Raw genomic sequence first — 20,841 nt, 5'->3', positions numbered from 1 at the left:
CAAACAACTTGAAGAGATAAGAGAGATTCTGGGGGAGTGAATGATTGATCATTTCACATATAGAGTATTATAAGGAACATGGGTTTTATAGGCTATTATGATTGTCATGGTATGTTTTTCTTTTTCTTCTGTAAACAAAGTTTCCTTCAGAATATCTTGAACAAAACTACAGCTCAGTAGTAGAAACTGCTCCAGATACATTAAAAAACATGGTTAAAGTCTCTGACAAATAATAGAAATATTATTTATTGTGGTTGCAACCTCTAATTTGGAGAACACAAAATATCTTCTAGCAACTTCCCTGATATGCATTCAAAATCTGCTTAGATAAACACACTGGATTATTTCAATCACACAACAGGAGGCTATAAACACACGTATTGCTTTCACTAACAGGAGCCGTTGTCGTCTGCTCTCGAGGATGGAAGGGCTACAAATAGAAGCGTCATAGAAAGCGGTTGTCATCGGCCTCGCTGTCTGCACCTGTCTCACCGCGTGCGTCCTCCACAACTGTCTCAAACCGCCTGGAATCCCGGACGTTCTCCAGTGGGATCTGTGATCCGGAGGAACAGGAACAGGCTGATGGACACGGAGCCGCTGAGAGAGTGTGTGTGCATCATGGACCTGAAGCACCACACACCAGCAGTGTGATGATGTGAGAGAGTGTGTGTGTGTGTGTGTGTGTGTGTGTGTGTGTGTGTGTGTGTGTGTGTGTGTGTGTGTGTGTGTGTGTGTGTGTGTGTGCTTTCGTCCAAGCGTCCGTCCCTGGAGCCAGAAAACGATGCCATGATGAGCGATAATGACCCGGTTCAGAGAACACCCTGTCCATCACAGCTCTCCTACAGGACAAGAACAACTGTGATAAACAACAAATACACCATCATCATCATCATCACCAACACCAACATATGCTGAGATCTTCATCCGTTACAAATCAAACCTCAAATTAAAATGGCCAGGTCAATATGTATATGTATATATATATATATACACACACACACAATATTTAGTAGTTACTGGAACTATTTTAAAGCTACACTGTGTAGGATTTTCTCCCATCTAGCGGTGAAATTGTATATGACTACCAACTGAATATAACTTTCTAGCCCCTCCCATTCCGAGGGCGTTTTAACTCCTACGGTGGCCGTATTATTTCAAATCTGCCGGCAATCGTGAGTAATCTCCCTCTCGCATTCGTCACGGTGCCACTGAGTGTAAAAACGTGAAAGGCGAAGCTAGGATTTCCAGGTATGTCCCTCTTTGGCTAATGTATTTTCAAGATGGAGGCTCAACATGACTGCCGCCACTCGAGCGACTCGCTCGTATGTATTATGAATGGCAGATTCTACACTTACGAGAATACTTGATTAGTTGGAAGTAATTACACATTAATGAGCACATATCATTTTGCTTTCATGACATTTAAACAAATTCAATTTAGTTTTTTTGCTAAGAATCAACTTAAAAAATGACACAGTGTACACTGTAAAAACTAAAGGAGCCTCAAATATCCTGTCGGATACTCAAGGAACTTCAAAATGTAATTTAAGTGCCTCAAAGCTCTTTCTCCTATAGTAGGGTTACTGGAGGAGCATTGACAATCTTTGAGGTTCTTGCTGGAACTTATGGGATCCTTTAAGCACTTTGTATTTAGTTCAGAGGTTCTGGAGTCACCTTTTCATTACCATGAGACCTCGAAGTGCTTTGAGGGAAAATAGAGGAACTTGAATGCGATAAAAGGGTTATTGGAAGATCTTTTAACATTTAAGTGGTTCCTGGAAGATCTCTTATGTTAAAGCCAGCATCTGAAGGAACCCAATGGTTCAGTGAGGCCAGAATAAGATTATTATTATCATATTATTATTATTATAGGCTACTTAAGCTTGATTCAGTATACATGCCCAGGTGAAAAAGACGTACTATTAAAAATGTACTTGAGTGTGTTTTTAGTAGGCCTACAATACAAATATAGGGGAGACCGGGGACAGTTGCAACACTTTTTGCATTTCTCTCAATTACTCAGAGACTATTTGGACTAGACCAACCAAATTTGTATATATTAAACTTGCATCTGTCTGCTAATTACCCATACCATTTAAAGATGATTATTTATGACATATCGTTCACAGTATTTATTTGAATGGAAGAAGTCAGATGTTGCAACTGACCCCGATCCAGGGGACGGTTGCAACACAACCCAGGGACGGTTGCAACATGTTAAAAATACCTTAAATTTCATTAATTAACTTGAGCTTTTTGTCTCAATGAGCAAAGAATTCTGAAAATATTAACTGTTTTAGGCCTACTATAATATTATAGTATTATTTATTTCAATAATATTATTGTAGCCTATTATTTATTTATTTAGTCATATTTATCAAATAACAGTTATTGAGTTTTGTTTGTTCATGTAGAACATAGGCCTACATAGATTCAGTGTGCAGGTGTTACAGATGCGATTCAATCTCTACATATTTCAGTGTCAGACAGGAAGAATTTAACAATTTGCAATGCAACAAACTTTTATTAAACATGCAATTTATAACATGTTGCAACCGTCCCCGACCCTATCAGCCATGACAGAACATCATACTCCTGCTAGACACACTGACTTTGACACATGCTAACCATGTCACTTAGAAGTCAACAAAACAATAATTCAAACGAAGTAAGTTTTGATTAATTCATACAAAATTTCAGGACAGTATGACAAAAATATATCTCATGAAAATTTTTACTTTCATACCTCCAAAACAAGTTTTGTTCAATAAATGCAGCAGCAGATGTTGAATATGTCTACTGTCTTCTTGGTGGGTGGAGGGTCTAACTGTGCATGTGCAGTATGAGTGTCATCACTCTAGCTTGTTTCTGATTGGAGAAAAATGACATGTTGCAACCATCCCCTGTTGCAACTGTCCCCGGTCTCCCCTACTTTAATACATTTTTAATACATTTAACAGTAGCCTACGTCTTTTTCACCTAGGTAGCTTACATTTATTTAGTATCTATAGGCCTATTTTATTGATTAATTTAAACCTTAAACAATAACACTAAATTATAATAATATTAATAATAAGAATTCATTAATTATTATTGAATAAATAATAGTAATAAATTAATAATTTTACCTACTTCTTCATAAATTATTATTTGAAGAAGAAGAACCAGGAGGAGAAAAGTTTTATTCTGTCACGAAACTGCTGCTATTCCTCTGCTGTCGTCGCTTCAGTGATCCTCGCGATGCTCGCGCGCAACAAAGCTCAGCTGATCGACGTCATCGGATTTGAAGTAACGGCTCCTCTCATCAAAGCTTCCGCCGTTTGTTCGGCTCTCCGTTACAAGGTTTGTAAACTCGCCAAATAAATAAAAATACAGAGTCTACTCACTATATATTCACACACACACATATAAACTAAATTTATTATACATTACTACTTTTTTACAGTGTTTACCACTCGTTTATTGCACAGTATCTGGTATGAAGGTTTTAGCCGCGATGCTACGTTGATCTAACGTAAGTTAATGAACAAATGGAAATTATTGACTTACTGTCTTAGATTGATTTAGTCATTCAATTCAACATATTCTGTACAACTGTGTCTTCAAATTGCTGATATAGCCTAACTAATTTAGCTGATTCCTGCTGTCGTCATTGGCGTTTGTTATGAATAACAAAAGCCGGAATAGTTTGGTCTGTTTTTGTTTAGCCTAACTTTACTTACTACAGAAAGCCATTTACTGGTCAATAAATATTATGTTGTGAATAATCAGCTTTGTTCTTTTGTTTCCCCAGAACAACCAGTAACGTTACATTTCTAAAATAATCTGAACATTTCAGAGGCAACATTGAATTACAGTAAGTTACCTATACACCACATGCAAGTACTTTATTACTATGAACTTTCTCTGTGTGAAATTGTATTGTTTGACTATGTACTTTTTTAATCAGTTATTCTCTGAAAATCTTCCCTCATGCTCTCAAATCTCATTCATGTTACTCAGAAAATTAATATCACAGGTTTGGAGCCAATAATGCTATGCATTTTTTATAGGCTATACCTTAATCTAGGGATGGGGCCGATCCGATCCAGTATCGGTATCGGGACCGATACCAACGTAATTCACGTATCGGATTTTCCCGATCCAACCTGCGGAGATATCCGATATCCTTGAGTCATGTCTGCGCTTTAACGTTGTCTGCTGAAATGACTCCAAAAGTGATTCCCGCCGGCTAGTCTGCTAGCTGGCTGCAAACTGCGGAATGGATTTCCTGAACGGAGGCGCGGCTCAATGAGACACAGAGTTATGAGACACGCCACCGCTCAGGAAATCCATTCCGCAGTTTGCGGCCGCTGTGTGGAAATTCTTCACACTGGAAACACCGCAGAGCAAGACAGCAAAATGCAATGTTTGCAAAGCCGTAATTCAGAGCGCGTTGAAGCTCCCACGCGACGTACAACACAACGAATGCAATCAAACATTTAAAAAAGCACCACGTTACTGTGCGTTCACACCAAACGCGAATAGCGCGTCAAATTCGCGTCTGCCGCGTCTAGTTGGACGCTTGAATATTTTGAATCCATTCGCGCGCCCAGAGCGAAATTGACGCTCGTAAAAAGCAAAAGTTTGAAGCGAAATTGACGCGCGTCTGAGGCGAAATCCGCTTGTCTGTTTGCACATGGCTGATGTTGATCGAGCATTCATCGAGAGAGTTACAGCATCGGAGCGAGGATCACCCTTTAGATAGTGTGTGTGTGTGTAAGATGTTTACACTTGCACTTTTCTTATATTTCAAGACTCAAGTATTTGACATTTTGGGAATGTAATAAATATTGACATGACCTACAGTTGCATATTTGTTTTCAGAATGGGATTTTTCCTGTTAACAGGATTTACTGTTTTTCTGACTTCCTTTTCTGACCTTATACTTACCATACATGCATAAATATGTAGGCCTACATATCATACTTGCCTGTTGAGAGGAGTTTATTTCAGCATCATATAAAATAAACAATAATGATAATAATAATATTAAAGCAAACACAGCTCTGGTATCGGAATAGTATCGGTATCGGCCGATATCCAAATTCAGGTATCGGGATCGGATCGGAAGTGAAAAAATGTGGATCGGTGCATCCCTACCTTAATCATATGCATTTGAATATAAGACATTTGAACCCTGAATTATAACTTCAAGTTTAGTCTTTTTCGAAAAGAAAAAAAAGGAAAAAGCTATTATATGGCTTCATAAGACTTACAACACAACCCATAACATATGAGTTGTGAACTCATTGATTATTTTTAGGATCTTTTCTGGGACATTTTTGGAGCTTAACCATTTTTACATAAATTGTTGCATTGAATTGAACTAGACAAGTGTACATAAGAATAGTTTCATGAATGAATTACACAATTTTTTTATACTTGTGTTTCATGCAGTGATATTGAATGGTGACGGGTTGCATTATGCCTGAGATCTGCTTTCGGGTTCCACAGACAGAAAGTCAAACAGGTTTGGAACGTCACAAGGCTGAGGAAATTATTTAAAATTCCCAACTATCACTTTAATAACCTTACTAACAGTAAATGTTGTACTTTGCAGGGATCTCGGTAAGCTGAAATACAAGTTTGATCAAGAATAAAAATCCTCCTGTAGACCTGAAAATCACTGAAGTGCCTGGACCATTCACCACAAAAGAGGAAAAACAAACAGGAAAATGAAGCTGATGCACCTTTTCACTTTTCTAACTCGTTAAGTAGCCTACCTCACGTGTCCCTTGTGAAGATTTTATAATTGATTGCATTTTATGTTGCAGCGAGTAAAGGTGCATCACATTTGTGAATTTCGTAAAATTACGCAGGCAAAAATGTCCATTGACCATTGTCAGCAGTGTAGCGATGTAATGTATGAAGCACCACACAAAATTGCTGATCGTGTGGATTCTTATTGAAATGAGTGAATTCACCAGTGAACATTCACAGAACAACAGATCATTTTACTGCACCTTAACTCTGTTAAAATGGAAAATGTTTTCTGCTTGTTGTGACATAAGGAATTCTGTTTCCGGGTCGAAACCTCTACTTCTACTTCCTCTATCTTGTTTCTAGATATTGAGAATACTCAACAACCATTTATGGGAACTGTTGATTCAAGTCACACATTTAAGCTTTTCAAAAGCCATAGTGTACATAACAGTCTCCAGTCTAACAGCATCCCAGACTTAAACATTTTATGATTCAAAATAGCTGAATAACTAAACCATCTGAGATTCGAAATAGAGATAAAGGTTAGGATCATAATTTTCAGGAATATTACAGCACAATGAGTGTATATTAGCACTGTTTGTTGTTTGTTTTTGGCATCTGATAGAGCTTTTGGACTTGGAAACAGTGACGTCAGACTTAACAAGCGGACTGAAACATGTTTTAAAATGAAGTGAAGATGGACATTTTTAATTAGTCAAAATTGTTATTTTTTACATTGATTTATTACTTGGAACATGTTTTTTCCATGCATTTTGTTGAGATGTCTTTTCTTGTGTAGCTTATTGTATACACATGGTTGATTATTCATGTTACTTATGTATTATACAATTTTTTTTTGTGTGTGTGTATTCATTGATATTAATCTATTACTAGTTTTTTTTTTCAAGTGCATGGAAGTGTATTAAAATGGATTTAAAATATGTAATAAACAATTCTTATTTTGTATTTTGTTCAGTTTGTTTATTATAATAGAAGTTAATGGTGGTAACCATAGTAACAACATGAAATTAATTTAATACAAATAAAATAAAATTGAAATTTGGTTCCTGGAGGCACCACACAGTGCCTTATATAAGAGTTCCTCAGGAAACCTGTGTGGTTCCTCAGAGAACCGCCCCTTTTTAAAGGGTGCCTAGAGGATCTACAGACGGTTCCGCCGGTGTGGCAAAGTGAAGAACCCCAAAAGGTTCCTCCAGGCACCTTTTATTTTTACAGTGTAGCTTTAAGGAAAATGTTCTACGTCTAACTGACCTTCAGTACAAACCCTAAATCTGATGAGGCCGCATTTTAAATGTGGAAAAGCATTATAAATAAATAATGATTATATATTTCTGGTTCAGCTTTGTAAATACTGAATGAAGACACTGACATCTTCCTGCTCAGTGATGGTTCGAACATACGTTCAAGAGTTAGGGGTCTGTAAGGTTTTCCAAGTCTCTTCTGCTCACCAAGACTGCATTTATTTGATTACAAATACAGTAGAAATATTAATATTATGAAATATCATTACAATTTAAAATAGATGTTTTCTATGTGAATATAGCCTATAGTAAAGTGTTATAAGTGTAATTTATTCCTGTGATCAAAGCTGAATTTTCAGCATCATTACACCAGTCTTCAGTGTCACATGATCTTTCAGAAATCAATCTAATATGATTATGATGATTCTTTGATGAAAACAAAGTTCAAAAGAACATTATTTATTTGAATTTTAAATCTTAACATTATAAATGCTCACTGTCTAATCTTCACTGTCACTTTTGATTAATTTAATGCATCCTTGCTGAATAAAAGTATTAATATAAAAAATAAAAACACTAACCCCAAACGTTTGATCTGTAGTGTATATGACTCTAAAGTGCAAGAATTTGAATTGCTGAATTGTTCACTGATTTGATCAAAAAACCTTCAGTGAACAAAACTATAGGCCTACCTTTCATACCTGATAATCTCAACATCGAGCATCAAACACACAGATTTCCCCTCACCCAGGCTTTCTTCCACTCCTGCAGGAGTGTGTTGTGTTCAGACAGAGTGTTTCTCCACTGATCCACGTGTGTGTGAGGAACACCGGCCTCGTCTGAGAGGAAACACATCATACATCACGTCACAGGCGAAGGCAAGATGACGCATTGTAACGTCAGACTCGCGGCTTTACCTCTGCCGTTGAGCCGAAGCTGGACTTTTGAAGCGTCGTTTCCAGTTTCAGACACTGCTGTACACTCATACTGGACATCTTCATTCACCTCTTCTTCCCTCAGCCAGCTGCTCACCAGCACGGCATCATGGGAAACCACACGTCTGTGTTCAAACACGCGAGTCTCGAGTCTCCGTCCGTTTATGTGCCACTCAACACTTACATCTCTAGGACCTGAAGGAGAACTGCACTTACATTTGGACCCTGCGTGATATTTAGAGCTCCCCAGTACACACACACACACACACACACACACACACACACACACACACACACACACACACACACACGATACAACTGAAAGCCAGTCAAACCTGCTAGTCTCATGCTGTTTTAGGAATCATTGGATTATCACACACTCTCATTCTACATGCATAACAAACTGTACATTCACATCATAAACCAGATCAAATTAGTTAGGATTTGTTTCAAATGCATTCGGCTAAACGAGTAAATGAATGTTTTAAATGAGTGTTTCCAAAAACAACTGAGTGTGTATACAAGCTGGATTTACAGTATCTGTGACACGTTGTTGAGCACAGAACATTTTATGGACGCTTGTTTCCACCACAGAACAATCAAAACAAATAATAAAACGTAATAGCAACTTTTTAACTCAAAATTATGATTGAGTTAAAAATATCTCGCAATTCAGACTTTATGACTCGTATAATGAAGAGTTTACATCTCACAATTGTGAGTTATAAAGTCAGAATTTGCGAGAAAGAAAGTCCAAATTGCGAGTTTTAAACTTGGAATGGCGAGAAAGTCAGAATTGTGAGATATAAACTGGAAATTGTGAGAGAAAAAAGTCAGAATTGAGATCAAAAGTTGCAATTAAATTTTTATTTTTTTAATTCTATGGCGGAAACAAGTTTCCATACATTTTGACTCATCTCAGTTTGTCTCATTTCACTGGAACAGTACGTGTCGACCCAAAACCACTCTCTGTGCAAAGTTATATCCAACATTTCAACTTGTAACCTGGTAACTTTCACAGTAAACACAGGGATAAAATAGTAAAAAAATAATCATTTGGCGATGAATAACAGTCCACCCAGAAAATGAGTTTCACCTTCTAAGACTCTTCAGCTCAAATACATTTACATTCATGCATTTGTCAGATGCTTTTATCCAAAGGGATTTACATTGCATTCAAGATAATCATTTTCTCCGATCATGATGTGGGAATCAAACCCGTGATCTTGGCATTGCTAGTGTCATTGCTCTACTTACAGCTTGAGCTACAAATAACACACAATTATATATTAAATAATTCATATAAAGTGCTTTAACAAAAACATGAGCTTCACATTTCTGCTCTGAAACCCCCAGGTGACGTTCTTTAAACATCCGTCACGCGTGTTTAATGCAGTCACTATAGGAAAGGACTGATTCACTGCCCTCTCTTAAACACATTACTAAATTGTAATAGTGTATAATAATACACAAATAATCTCATTGTGTAAAATGATACCATGATGTAGTTTCAAAGATGCTGAAGATGAATGATCCATCTGTACACTGCAGTTCAAAAGTTTGGGGTCAGGAAGATTTTTTTCTTTGATCACAGGAATAAATTACATTAATATATATTAATATAGAAAACAGTTTTAATAATATTCCACAATTTTACTGTATTTTTGATCGAATAAATGCAACCTTGGTGACTTCTTTCAAAAACATTAAAAAAATCTTCCCGACCACAACATTTTGTACAAGTGCACAAATAATACTTTAAACATTTTTGGTAGAAAACCGTCAAGCAAATCAAAGTAGATTTGTGCATTTTATATTTGTAAAGATGAATTCATTACTGAGATTCTGCGTGTCATGATTTAACAGGCTGTTGATGTTTTTGCTCACTTTAAAGTGCCCCATTATGGTTTGTCGGATATTATCTTTCATGTAGTGCGTAATGAAGCTGTTTGTGAATATTTGTGAAAGATCAAAGATAACTGGAGTAATTGTCTCACAGAAGAAAGAAGTGATTGTGAACCGCCTGAAACGAGTCGTCAGGAACTCCAGTCTCACTTCCTGCTCAAACCTATGTATGTTTGTAACTAATTTGCATAATACCAGCCTATGGTTTTCATTGGCTGACGGCGAATAGCGTCTACTTTGCCCCGCCCTCAAACACTGTAGTTGTATCTGAGACTGTACGAGTTTGGTTTGTGTTGTTCATGTCGAGAAGACGCTGTTTTCAGCGTGTGAAGCCACTTTGATGCACTTCTAAAGGATGAGTATAGTAAATACTAGAATATAGTAAAACCGACGCCATTGTTAATGTTCGTATCACTGTGTCTATCAAGTGCTGAGGAAGATCCGGAGCTGAAATCCATATCTGATAATGGCCATTTGGTTACGGAAACACACTGTAAGTGGTCGACCAATCAGAGCAGAGTAAACCAATCACAACAGACTGGGCCATCTGACCAATCAGAGCAGATTAGACCAATCACTGACCAATCAGAGCGGATCAGGCTCTCAGAAAGGCGGGGTTTAGAGAGCTCAAGTCCTTGATCAAACCGTTTCAGACTCTTTGAGAAATGAGCTGATGCTGCAATGGATATTATGAGAAAATGACAGTGTTTGACCTTGGATGCATGTAAACATGTTGCAGGAGACTACTAAACACAATTAAGAGTCTTTAAAATAGCATAATAGGGGCACTTTAAACCACATGATATAATATCCAGCTTCAATAACGCACCTGTACGCAATAAACAGCATTTCACATCTTTTTGCAATTCAAACATTTATTTAGGCTCTCTAGCAAAAAGATTTGAAGAAACTTTGTACATCATCAGTTTTTTTATGTACAAATATTTACACTGTACACGACTGGTGCTGAAAGTGCATGTGATTTGATGAACGTCCTTTATAGAGTCCTTCAGTTAGACGCTTTCTCACGCACTTCTTTCACAAGAGTCCATTTACAGAACAAGACTCGCGGCTCCAGGTAAAACAATAATACAAACCATAATCATAAATTAAGATCTGAACAGAAAAAAAACACAAAAAAATATGAAATTCTAAAGTTATTTACTGTAAAATAAAAGTTTAGTAAACACTAAAGAAGTGAATTTTTATGAAAATAAAGGAGTAAAAAGAAAAATTGGAATGCAGATTTTAGGCATGAGACGGTGAGCAGAACATGCACACACACACACAACACACACTTGTCCAAATACTCTTCCAATGACTTCCTCTCACAAGAGCTGTGTCCCCTCGGCCAATCAGAACGCTTAATATTGCAGGAGGAGTGAAAGAAAGTCGGACTTGGGAGTATTGAGACAAGACTGATGAGAGAGTGAGCAGAGAAACAGGTCAGAGGTCAGAGGTACCACTCACCCAAGGCCAGGCAGAAGAGCAGAAAGGCCTGGTGAGGGTGAAGGGCCCAGGACTGATCCGTCAGGAGAGGGGGGATCAGCCGAGGCCCATCCACACCCCTCCAGCCCGAGGACGGGACGTCGACAGGGGGACGAGGAACAGCCAAGGGTGCTGTGCGGGAGAGAGGGAGTGGAAGGAGGAAAGGAGAGAGAGAGAGAGAGAGTGTGTGACAGCAGATTCAGGAACGCCACGAGGAAAGCTGGGAATGACGGCGGGAAACAGCAGGAGAGGCGTGACCAAACATTTCACACAAAAAACTAAAGAATATTTTGCACAAAGACATTATATGTAGCAGGTTTGTGACATTGTTTCATGACATTTAAGCAGATTTCTTTTCTAATATTCGGAATTATCGTAATGCCAAAAGTACTTTATATTACAGGACACTATGTATTTATAAAATAAAAAAATTGTATTCAAATCACTATCATGAAAATGGCTAAATGCAAAATGCAAAAAAGAACTGAAAAAAGAGTTACTTTTTTGCATAAAGAAAATAAATATATGTGACATTATTTTCATGACATTTAAGCAGATTTATTCTTAATATTAGAATTATCACTATAATAATTTATATGCAATACAGTCATCCAATCTATCCAGTTAGGACACAATTAATTATATATATTTGTGTGTGTGTGTGTGTGTGTGTGTGTGTGTGTGTGTGTGTGTGTGTGTGTGTGTGTGTGTGTGTGTGTGTGTGTGTGTATTAAAATCACTGTCATGAAATATTGCCAAAATGCCCCCCCCCCCCCAAAAAAACATAAAAAATACTACAAATTATATAAATAAAAAAAACATATTTGTGACATTATTTTCAATGACACTTAAGCATTCTTCATAATATTCTAGTTGCCATAATGTGAAAGAAATACCTTATATGTAATACAGTCATGAAAATTATTCATTTATTACACTGTCATGAAATAATGTCGAAATACAACAAAAAAGAAAAGAAAAATCCTTTAATGCAAAAAGAGGTTGTTTTTCTTTCAATTTTGGGGTTTCTTGACTTTTTGTGTGATATTCACACTATTATTGCTAACATAAATAATATATCATCTTCAAAAATATGGAAATCATAAAGCTTCTTCTTTAAGAAAAAAAGGTTTTGAAAGCTCACGTTTGTGGACTCGAGTCAAACACTGTCAGAAATCTAATCTCTTCTGTAGAAATATTGTGTGGTGTCTCTCTCAGACTCTTCAGACAGACCACAGGAAGCTGTGCAAGACTCACATCACAGTGCTTTGACTTCTTTCTTTTTTGGTCTCGTTTATAAACACGAGGAACCCATTTTAGCTTTTGGAACAATCTGGCTCCGTTTCTAAACGTCTTCCAGAGACATCCTGCATGTGTGATACTGAAATCATCCCTGAGATTTTAAATCACACGCCATCAAATCGCCAATAACCTTCAGGTCGGACCCCGGTCACCCCACACTGCAAACAAATCTGTATTTCTGTCTTCTTTTCCAGTACCAATATCTCAACATTCTGAAATCAAGATACATTTACTGGAGAATCAAAATGACTTATTTTCAAAAAAAAAAAAAAAAAAAAAAATTCATAAATGCAGAAAACTAGAAGAAATATGTCAGTTGTGTGTTTATATCTTGTTTTCCCTTTTAATTATATTTTTTGTGACACTATTTTTATGACATTTAAACAAATTTCTTCTTAATATTCTAATTACCATAATGCAAAAAAAATACTTTACATGTAATACAGCCATAAAAATTATCCTGTCAGAATCAGAAACCAATTTTTTGGCATAAAATATCACGAAATAATGTCAAAATGCTAAATAATACTAATAATTATAACAGAATGATCCTGCAAACAGTCCTTTTTAAACAAATTTTTGTCTTTACATTTTGGGGTTTGTTAATATTTCACCCCAAAATCAAAGTAAAAAAATAATAATAAAAAAAATACAACAAATAATATTTCGCATAAAGACAAAACTGACAAAATTTTGATAATTTTTTCAGAAAACAAAGTCTTAATATATTTTATTTCGCTTCTCAAGCAAATGTATCTTGAATTGATTTGATATTTGTACCAGAGAATGAGACAATAACAGGAAAGTGCGAACCGAGGGTGAATATTAAACGCCCCAAAAACCGCACAAACAATATATTCAAACACAGTCCGGAACTCCAATTTGGAAAACATCACCTAAACTTACCAATTTGGTAAATAATGTTTCCAATTTGGAATCTTATTTGGAATTGAGTCGTGTTTCTTGCAGAGCGAGTGAACGCAAGCGCATGCATTAGTGTGGCGTGTCGGCATCTGCGTATTCAATGGGCTGAGACACGCAGTCTATGTCGAAGGGTCGGTCTTTACTGGGACTGTCGTCGCCGTCCTCGAAGCTGTTGGACGGGACTCTTCCGTTCACGTATTCCGGCTCCGTCTCGTATCCGGTGTCTCTGAGCGCGTGCAGTGGATGCGCTCCGTTCTGATTGGCTGAATCTGTCTTTTCCTGCACGGGCTCCATCAGGCCCGACTCACAGGCCACGTACTCGGCCTGAGGTTTTTTGTTCGAGCCGAGCAGAGCGGCTCGCAGGCGGAGGCACGGCGCCGGCAGATACTGCATGTAACAGTTATACGCCAGCGCCGCGAGGAAGAGGAGGAAGAAGAGGAGGAAGAGCGACAGCAGGGCTATGCTGTTGTCGTGCTGGATGTATTTGGCCGAAGGATCGAGCGTCTCGGTGCGCGTGGGTAAGTTGCTGACCTCTGGAGGGATGTGGGATTTGGGTTTAATGGCGTTGTTTGGAGGGGTTGTTAGTGAGGGAGAGTCCGTGTGTGTTGACGTTAGTCCTGAGGTGAGACCGTCATTACCTTCAGACGCCGGGGTCGGGTCGCGGGACACACTCTGAGGACGCCGAGCGGCGAGCGAAGGCGTGTTCTCGGGAAGATCCAGGCGGAGGACGTATCCGGCCACCAGACGGGTGAAGTTCTGTCCCGCACCCGACTCGACGGACCAGCACTCGTAGCGGCCCGTGTCCTCTGACGTCACGCTGTAGATGAGCAGCCCGTTCTCCCCCATCAGGAGGAAGCGAGAGGCTTCGGTGAGAGCGTGACCGTTGAGTTTCCACAACACCTGAGCCAGGTTAGAGCGCACCTGACACGACAGGTCAGCAGAACCGCCAGGCTTTACCGCCACCTGCTGGTAGTCCTCCAGCGCAAGAGCAGCGACTGCGAGAGGGACAGCAGGACGATTATCCACATCATCAGTGCATTCTTAGTTTACAGGGAAAAGTGACACCTATCATTATTTTAATTCCAAAAGTTTTAGATGATAAACGCATCAAAAGGTAAGTGTTGTTTATTCTATTGTACTACTTTATTTGTGCTTATTGATTAAAATTGTTTAATATTCTTCCTTTGTGTTCATGTAGTGAAAAACAGCAAAAAACATGCTGTGATTATTCATAACTAGATTTGTACTGTATTCCACTTCGAATCTACCCAGCAATGACTGTTTAAATGATCATTTATGATTCCTCTGACTTTATTATTATATAAATAATCAAATGTAAAATTATAAAGTATATTATAAAGTAATCGAGAAATAAAAAAAATAAAATAAAAAATAAAAAGTATATATATATACACACTATGATTAGGATTCCTCAGTCTGAAGTTATTTAAGAACAAATATGCAACGATGGATATTACATAATAAAATTATTTATTATTTAAAATAATAAATAAATTATATAAATAACAAAAAAATTATGATAATTCATCCGACTCTAAAATTATAAAGTATAAAGTCCATTATAATATATTATACATTGCATTATAATTCACTGAGACATAGAAAAAGTATATTTAGATATAAAATATTTATATTGATAATATATATAAATATACTATATTATAAATTATAATATATTTAATTATATAAAAATACATACAAATAATAATTATAAAAAAAAATTATATAAAAATAAATGATAATTCCTCTGACTGTAAAATTCTGAAGTATATTAAAATATTTAGAAATTATATAGATTAAATATATTAGAAGGCACTGAGAAATACTATAAGAAATGAAACTACATTTTATATATATATATATATATATATATATATATGTATATATATATATATATATATATATATATATATATATATGCACATATATCGAAACTGTTATTAAATATGCCTATAGCCGTTAAACGTCTTATCCGTTAAACTTTCCTGGTGTGTGTGGTGTTTACACGGCTGTATAATTATCAGATATACAGTCACAATGGTCTTATATACTCTGGTTTTGTTGCTCTGTGTCAGCTAGTGTACAGACAGCAACAAAAACAAGAAAATAAAAACACAAACAGGCACTAAACCTGGACCATTTGAGCTTCTTTACAGAGTCTAATTTAATACACATGACATTGTACATTACACACCTGGAGGGCACATCCCAGCATCCCCTTTGAGGCTCTGAATCAGCTTCCTGTAACACACACAGCTCAGAGTAAACATAGACACATCTGATTAAAGATGATAATGCCGTCTGGCTAACATATTCTCAAAAATATTTAAACAAATTATGAACAGATAAGACACAATTACATCATAATGTGTTCCTCTTAAAGCCGGCGCAGAGACGCAGTGTCTGCACATATTTGAGAAGTTAAAGACTAAAATCCTCCATGTCAACATGACAGACGTGCTGTCGGTCACAATGAGGCGGTTAGTTCTCATTTCTCACCGTTGTTGAGCATCATCCCGGAAAATATTAATGCAGGAAGTTGAGCGCGCGTCCCAGGCGCAGTACGGGTCCCGGGCCAGAACACAGTCCACACAGGACAGGTACTTCTCACAGAACGCTGTGGGACACTGAACCACACCGGAGTCAGAGCCAGCGTACAGGAACTGGGCCTGCAAAACAGGCAATCAATGATTCACTCAAAAATGTGTTTGAGATATAAAATTATACAATAAAAATATAAATAGGTATAAATATTGCTGTTTATTAGACTGTATGGTTATATTTGTGCTTATAAATTAAAATGAATAAATATAGTTTCTCGTGTTCGTGTTTTTAACTAGATTTGTACTGCGATCCACTTCTATAATTTTAGAATCTACCTGGAAACTACAATGAAACTATGATTATGATTCCTCTAAAGTCATTTCAGAGCAAATATGCAAGTATGGATATTATATAATGAAATTTAAAAAATGTATATCAAATTATTTTTAAAGAATGATATATAAAAATAAATTATGACGATTCCTCTGACTCTAAAATTATATATCAAGTACTTGCAGAAATAAAAATATATAATAATATAATACATGATAATACAAAATAATATAAATATGATTATGAGAAATTAATGATAGACTATGATATAAATAATATAAATTATGATTCCTCTGGCACAAATCTTTTCAGGACAAATATGCAAGCATGGATATTAAATAATACAATTGTAAAAAAAAAAAAAATATATATATTTTTTTTTTTAAATAAATTATATAAAATTAAAACAAAATATGATTATTCATCTGATTCTAAAATATAAAGTATATTTCATATATATTGAGAAATACTTGCAGAAATAATATATATATATATATATATATATATATATATATATATACACATATATATACATATATACATATATATATATATAATACATATACATATATATATATATATATATATAAATTATGATTAATATTCCTGCAGCCATTTTTCATTCCCTTATATATTTATTGTCTGTGTGTGAGAATGAGAAACTGTAGATGATTTGCTGCTGGAAGAGGAACAGAGTCTGTACAGACTGTCTGTCTCCACCGTATGGAAACTTCCTCCCTGCTGTGGAATAACAGTGAATAAAGTGTGTTTTTGTGGATTTGATTTCCCATGATTCATCTCTCAAACGGCCACACGGCTGATAAGATGAATCTGAGCTGTTCGTACCGCCCGTGTGGAGAGTAACAGCGTTTTGATTGGCTCAGAGTTCTTCAGCAACTGGATCTCCTCCACCGTGTGAACCTCTCCCTCCAACACCAGAGACTTATGCAGGAAACCTTTATCTGAGAACACATCAACAACAGGATATCACCATCACCTTTTTACCTGAGATTTTAAGTTAATATTCCAATAAATTGCACGTTCATGCTTTGATGTCGGTTAATGGTCTCATGACATGCAAGTAAACTGATAACATTTAATAAATTATTGTTAGTTTTGACTTTGTAGCTGAAATTTAAAGTAGACTCGAATCTCTTTTTAGATGTGATAGTGTCTCAGTCCACATTACATTCACACTGGTTGTCAAAAAACCCAATCAAAATAAATAATATTAATAATAATAATAATAATATTATAATTTGTATATAAATAATAATAATTATTATTATTATTATTATTTATATAATATATGATTATTATCATAATTATTATCTGTATAACACATTATTATCTGTATTATTATATATTAATTTTATGAATAATAACATTTTATTATTATCATTTTTTGTTATTTTAATACTTTTAATTTAATTAAGTTATTATTAAAATAATGAGTATTATTATTATTTATAATAAATTATTATTATCATCATAATTTCTATTTATATATATTATATAATACTATACTATATTATAATGCTATATTATTAATACTATTTTATTATTCTATAATTTGTACTATTATTAATCCATTGATGAATTCTTATTATTAAAATAATTCTTATTTTATTATATTTTAATTAATTACAAAGATAAATACTGTTTTAAACTAGAATTGTAAATAAAAAAAATGAAAAATGAATATTTGATAATGATCATAATGCTTTATTTACACTACAAGTTGCTAATAATATCTATGTATTAAATTCTTCAAAAAAAAAAATCAAATCCTCAAGCTTTTATTTTGGCGGAGTTCTGCTGAGATGCTGCAAACTGAACAAAAATGTTGGAAATAAAGTAAAGCTAGCACACGTTGTGTTCCTGAATGCACAAACCCTGGTGTAAAGAAACAAATCAAAACCAGACTTTCACATCCTGTGGTTTTCGCATCTTTGCACCGCACTCACTCACCGGTGGCGGTGAAGATCACATCGTAGAGGTTTCCATCGAGGGCCTGGACTCTCTCCACAGCGATCTGTGTGTAGTTGACGTCTTTGGTGATGAGGCGCGGGCCGTTACCGATGGGCAGCACAGGGTCCTCCAGCAGCGGGTGGTCCCGCACGAACTGCAGAGTCTTATCGGGCAGCTGGAGGGACGAGTTGATGTTCTGCATGCGGTTCAGGTTAGTGATGCACTGAAACAGATAACGATCAAATCAAATGATTAGTGATAGAGCAATTAATAGGTGATGTTCTTAACTTAACTCTTCCTGCCTGGATAATTAACAAAATGTTAGTTTCTCCTTATGTCAAATATTTATTGCTAACTTTGAGTTACAATTTTATATATATGTTTGAATAATTTATGGTACAAACCTATTTATTGTGGTATATTATGTGTATGTATTTATGTGTGTGTGTGTGTGTGTGTGTGTGTGTGTGTGTGTGTGTGTCATAAATTATTCAAACATATATATAAAATTGTAACTCAAAGTTAGCAATAATTATTTGATGTGTGTGTGTGTGTCTTATTTTATATTTTATTTTATTTAATGATTTAATTTAATTTTATTTTATTGTTTTGTTTTATTTTATTTTACTTTATTTGTATTTCATTATCATTTATTTAATATTTAATATTTAATTTCCATGACTAGCTCATGCGAGCAGACATATACCATTGAAACCCATGTTTTGGGCAAATACTAACCGCTCCGGGTCTGGGAAACGGGGTGATCCCGTTAAATCGGACCCACTTGGTATGGGACTGTTCCACCGTGGCCTTCTGCATGTACTTCCCTTTGGAGAAGACCTCATGCACTGAGCTCATGTTATACGCACACACCGCGGACAGGCCGACATTCCCCCTGAAACACAGACAAATAAGAAATGCATTCACAAAAATCCAGTCTTGCCACTTCTTCTTACCGCTTTTGTTTTGCATTATTCCCATTACTCAGATCCAGGTGATGTTATGACTCACACACATACTCGGATGAATCAAGCCAAACTGGAACAAGCAGTTTTACACGCCACACACGCTCATTTAGCACTGTGGGTTTAATGTTTGCTCTTTAACTATTAACAAATGTGCCAAACCTCACCACTGAGATGTGAAGACCCCATAGATGACGGTGTCTCTCCAGTGAGGGGCTTTCAGAATGAACACGTCATGAACCACGTTGAAGACAAAGTTGAGCTCGGGCATCGAGCAAACCAGTTTAGCCTTCAGAAACGACGTCCACTTCTTCTGCAGAGTCCGCTGGCCTCCCAGATCACCCTGTTATAGCGAGAGACGGGACACACTTTATAGAAAAATGGGTAACACTTTATTTGACAGTGTCCTTGTTACATATGTTACATACCGGTAGTAATAACAGCAAATGATGCATAATTACATGCAACTAACCCTAAACCAAAGCCTAATCCTACCCTAACCCTATAGTAAGTACATGTAGTTCATCAATATTACTCAGTACTTAAATATATAATTAAACTGTAATAACGACACCTTAAAATAAAGTGTAACTGGATTTTTTTTTTTATAATGGTACATCTGCATGGTGTCATTTACATAAAGTAAATATTTCATTACAACTGGAAGTAAAACTGGAAGTAAAACTAACAATAGCCTCAAGCACTGAAAGACTTCTGTAATCACACACACTTTGTGTCGAGGTGAAGTTTTATTGCATCAGCTCATCAGGTGTTTTGTTTATAGCAGGACGTTAAAATGAAGAAATTAGTTGTTGATTGATTTCTGAAGGATCATGTGACACTGAAGACTGGAGTAACGATGCTGAAAATTCAGCTTTGATCACAGGAATAAATTACACTTTACAATATATTCAAATACAAATCAGATATTTTAAATTGTAATAATATTTCACAATTTTATTGTTTTTACTGTATTTTTGATCAAATAATTGCAGCTTTGGTGAGCAGAAGAGACTTTAATCAAAAACATTAAAAAAAATTTACTTGTTCAAAACTTTAGTACGGTAGTGTATAATATATAATAGAAAAATATTTACTGTGTTTTTTAATTATGTCAGAAATATTTGGTAATTATTACATCCGGATGAACAAAGAAAATGGCTTGCGAGAATATCTTTGAGAAATCTTCAGCTCTGAATAGTTTTTATGTGACGAAAATGACATGATCAAATGTTGATTCTCTAGCAGTAAACAGAGAAACTGAAAGCAAGATGTCAAAAAATGAGAGATCTAGATAAGATCTAGCTCTAGATAAGATGATGAGATGGAAACATCCATCTTAAGTGACAAAGAGGGAAGTTTGATGATTTTTACTGAGGAAAACACCCTAAACATGCGGAACAAATACATTTTCATGCCTTCATTGGAAACGAAATTGAAGATGAA

The 20,841-nt window shown here is 35.8% G+C and overlaps 1 protein-coding gene and 1 long non-coding RNA gene across 7 annotated transcripts in view; one reads left to right on the top strand and one right to left on the bottom strand.

Moving 5' to 3' along the window:
* Positions 1-230: 230 nt before the first annotated feature.
* The window catches only part of sema4d (sema domain, immunoglobulin domain (Ig), transmembrane domain (TM) and short cytoplasmic domain, (semaphorin) 4D), a 64,326-nt gene continuing 43,715 nt past the window's right edge, over positions 231-20,841 (bottom strand). For 2 of the 4 annotated variants that reach the window (XM_082141599.1, XM_082141600.1), the window contains 7 exons: positions 19,563-19,738; positions 19,169-19,325; positions 18,431-18,653; positions 17,306-17,421; positions 16,082-16,251; positions 15,777-15,823; positions 10,691-14,556 (listed from right to left, as the gene is read on the bottom strand). In XM_082141599.1, the coding sequence (XP_081997725.1) occupies positions 13,631-14,556; positions 15,777-15,823; positions 16,082-16,251; positions 17,306-17,421; positions 18,431-18,653; positions 19,169-19,325; positions 19,563-19,738 (1,815 nt within the window). In that variant the 3' untranslated portion in view covers positions 10,691-13,630. Of the gene's footprint in view, positions 840-7,754; positions 7,847-7,924; positions 8,138-10,690; positions 14,557-15,776; positions 15,824-16,081; positions 16,252-17,305; positions 17,422-18,430; positions 18,654-19,168; positions 19,326-19,562; positions 19,739-20,841 lie in introns of those variants that run through there. The other 2 variants (XM_082141601.1, XM_082141602.1) reach the window with 2 other exon arrangements.
* LOC309478473 lies at positions 2,975-6,630 on the top strand. Of its 3 annotated transcripts, XR_014199000.1 has the most exons (5): positions 2,975-3,342; positions 3,446-3,503; positions 3,794-3,856; positions 5,440-5,512; positions 5,603-6,630. It is a non-coding gene; the product is annotated as an uncharacterized lncRNA (long non-coding RNA). The 3 variants fall into 3 exon arrangements; XR_014199001.1 differs by having other exon boundaries at positions 3,446-3,856; XR_014199002.1 differs by having other exon boundaries at positions 2,975-3,856.

Source organism: Leuciscus leuciscus, assembly GCF_965113295.1.
Source record: "Leuciscus leuciscus genome assembly, chromosome: 16".
Taxonomy (NCBI): domain Eukaryota; kingdom Metazoa; phylum Chordata; class Actinopteri; order Cypriniformes; family Leuciscidae; genus Leuciscus; species Leuciscus leuciscus.
Note: the sequence above shows the minus strand (reverse complement) of the source record. Positions and strands in the feature narration are given on the sequence as shown.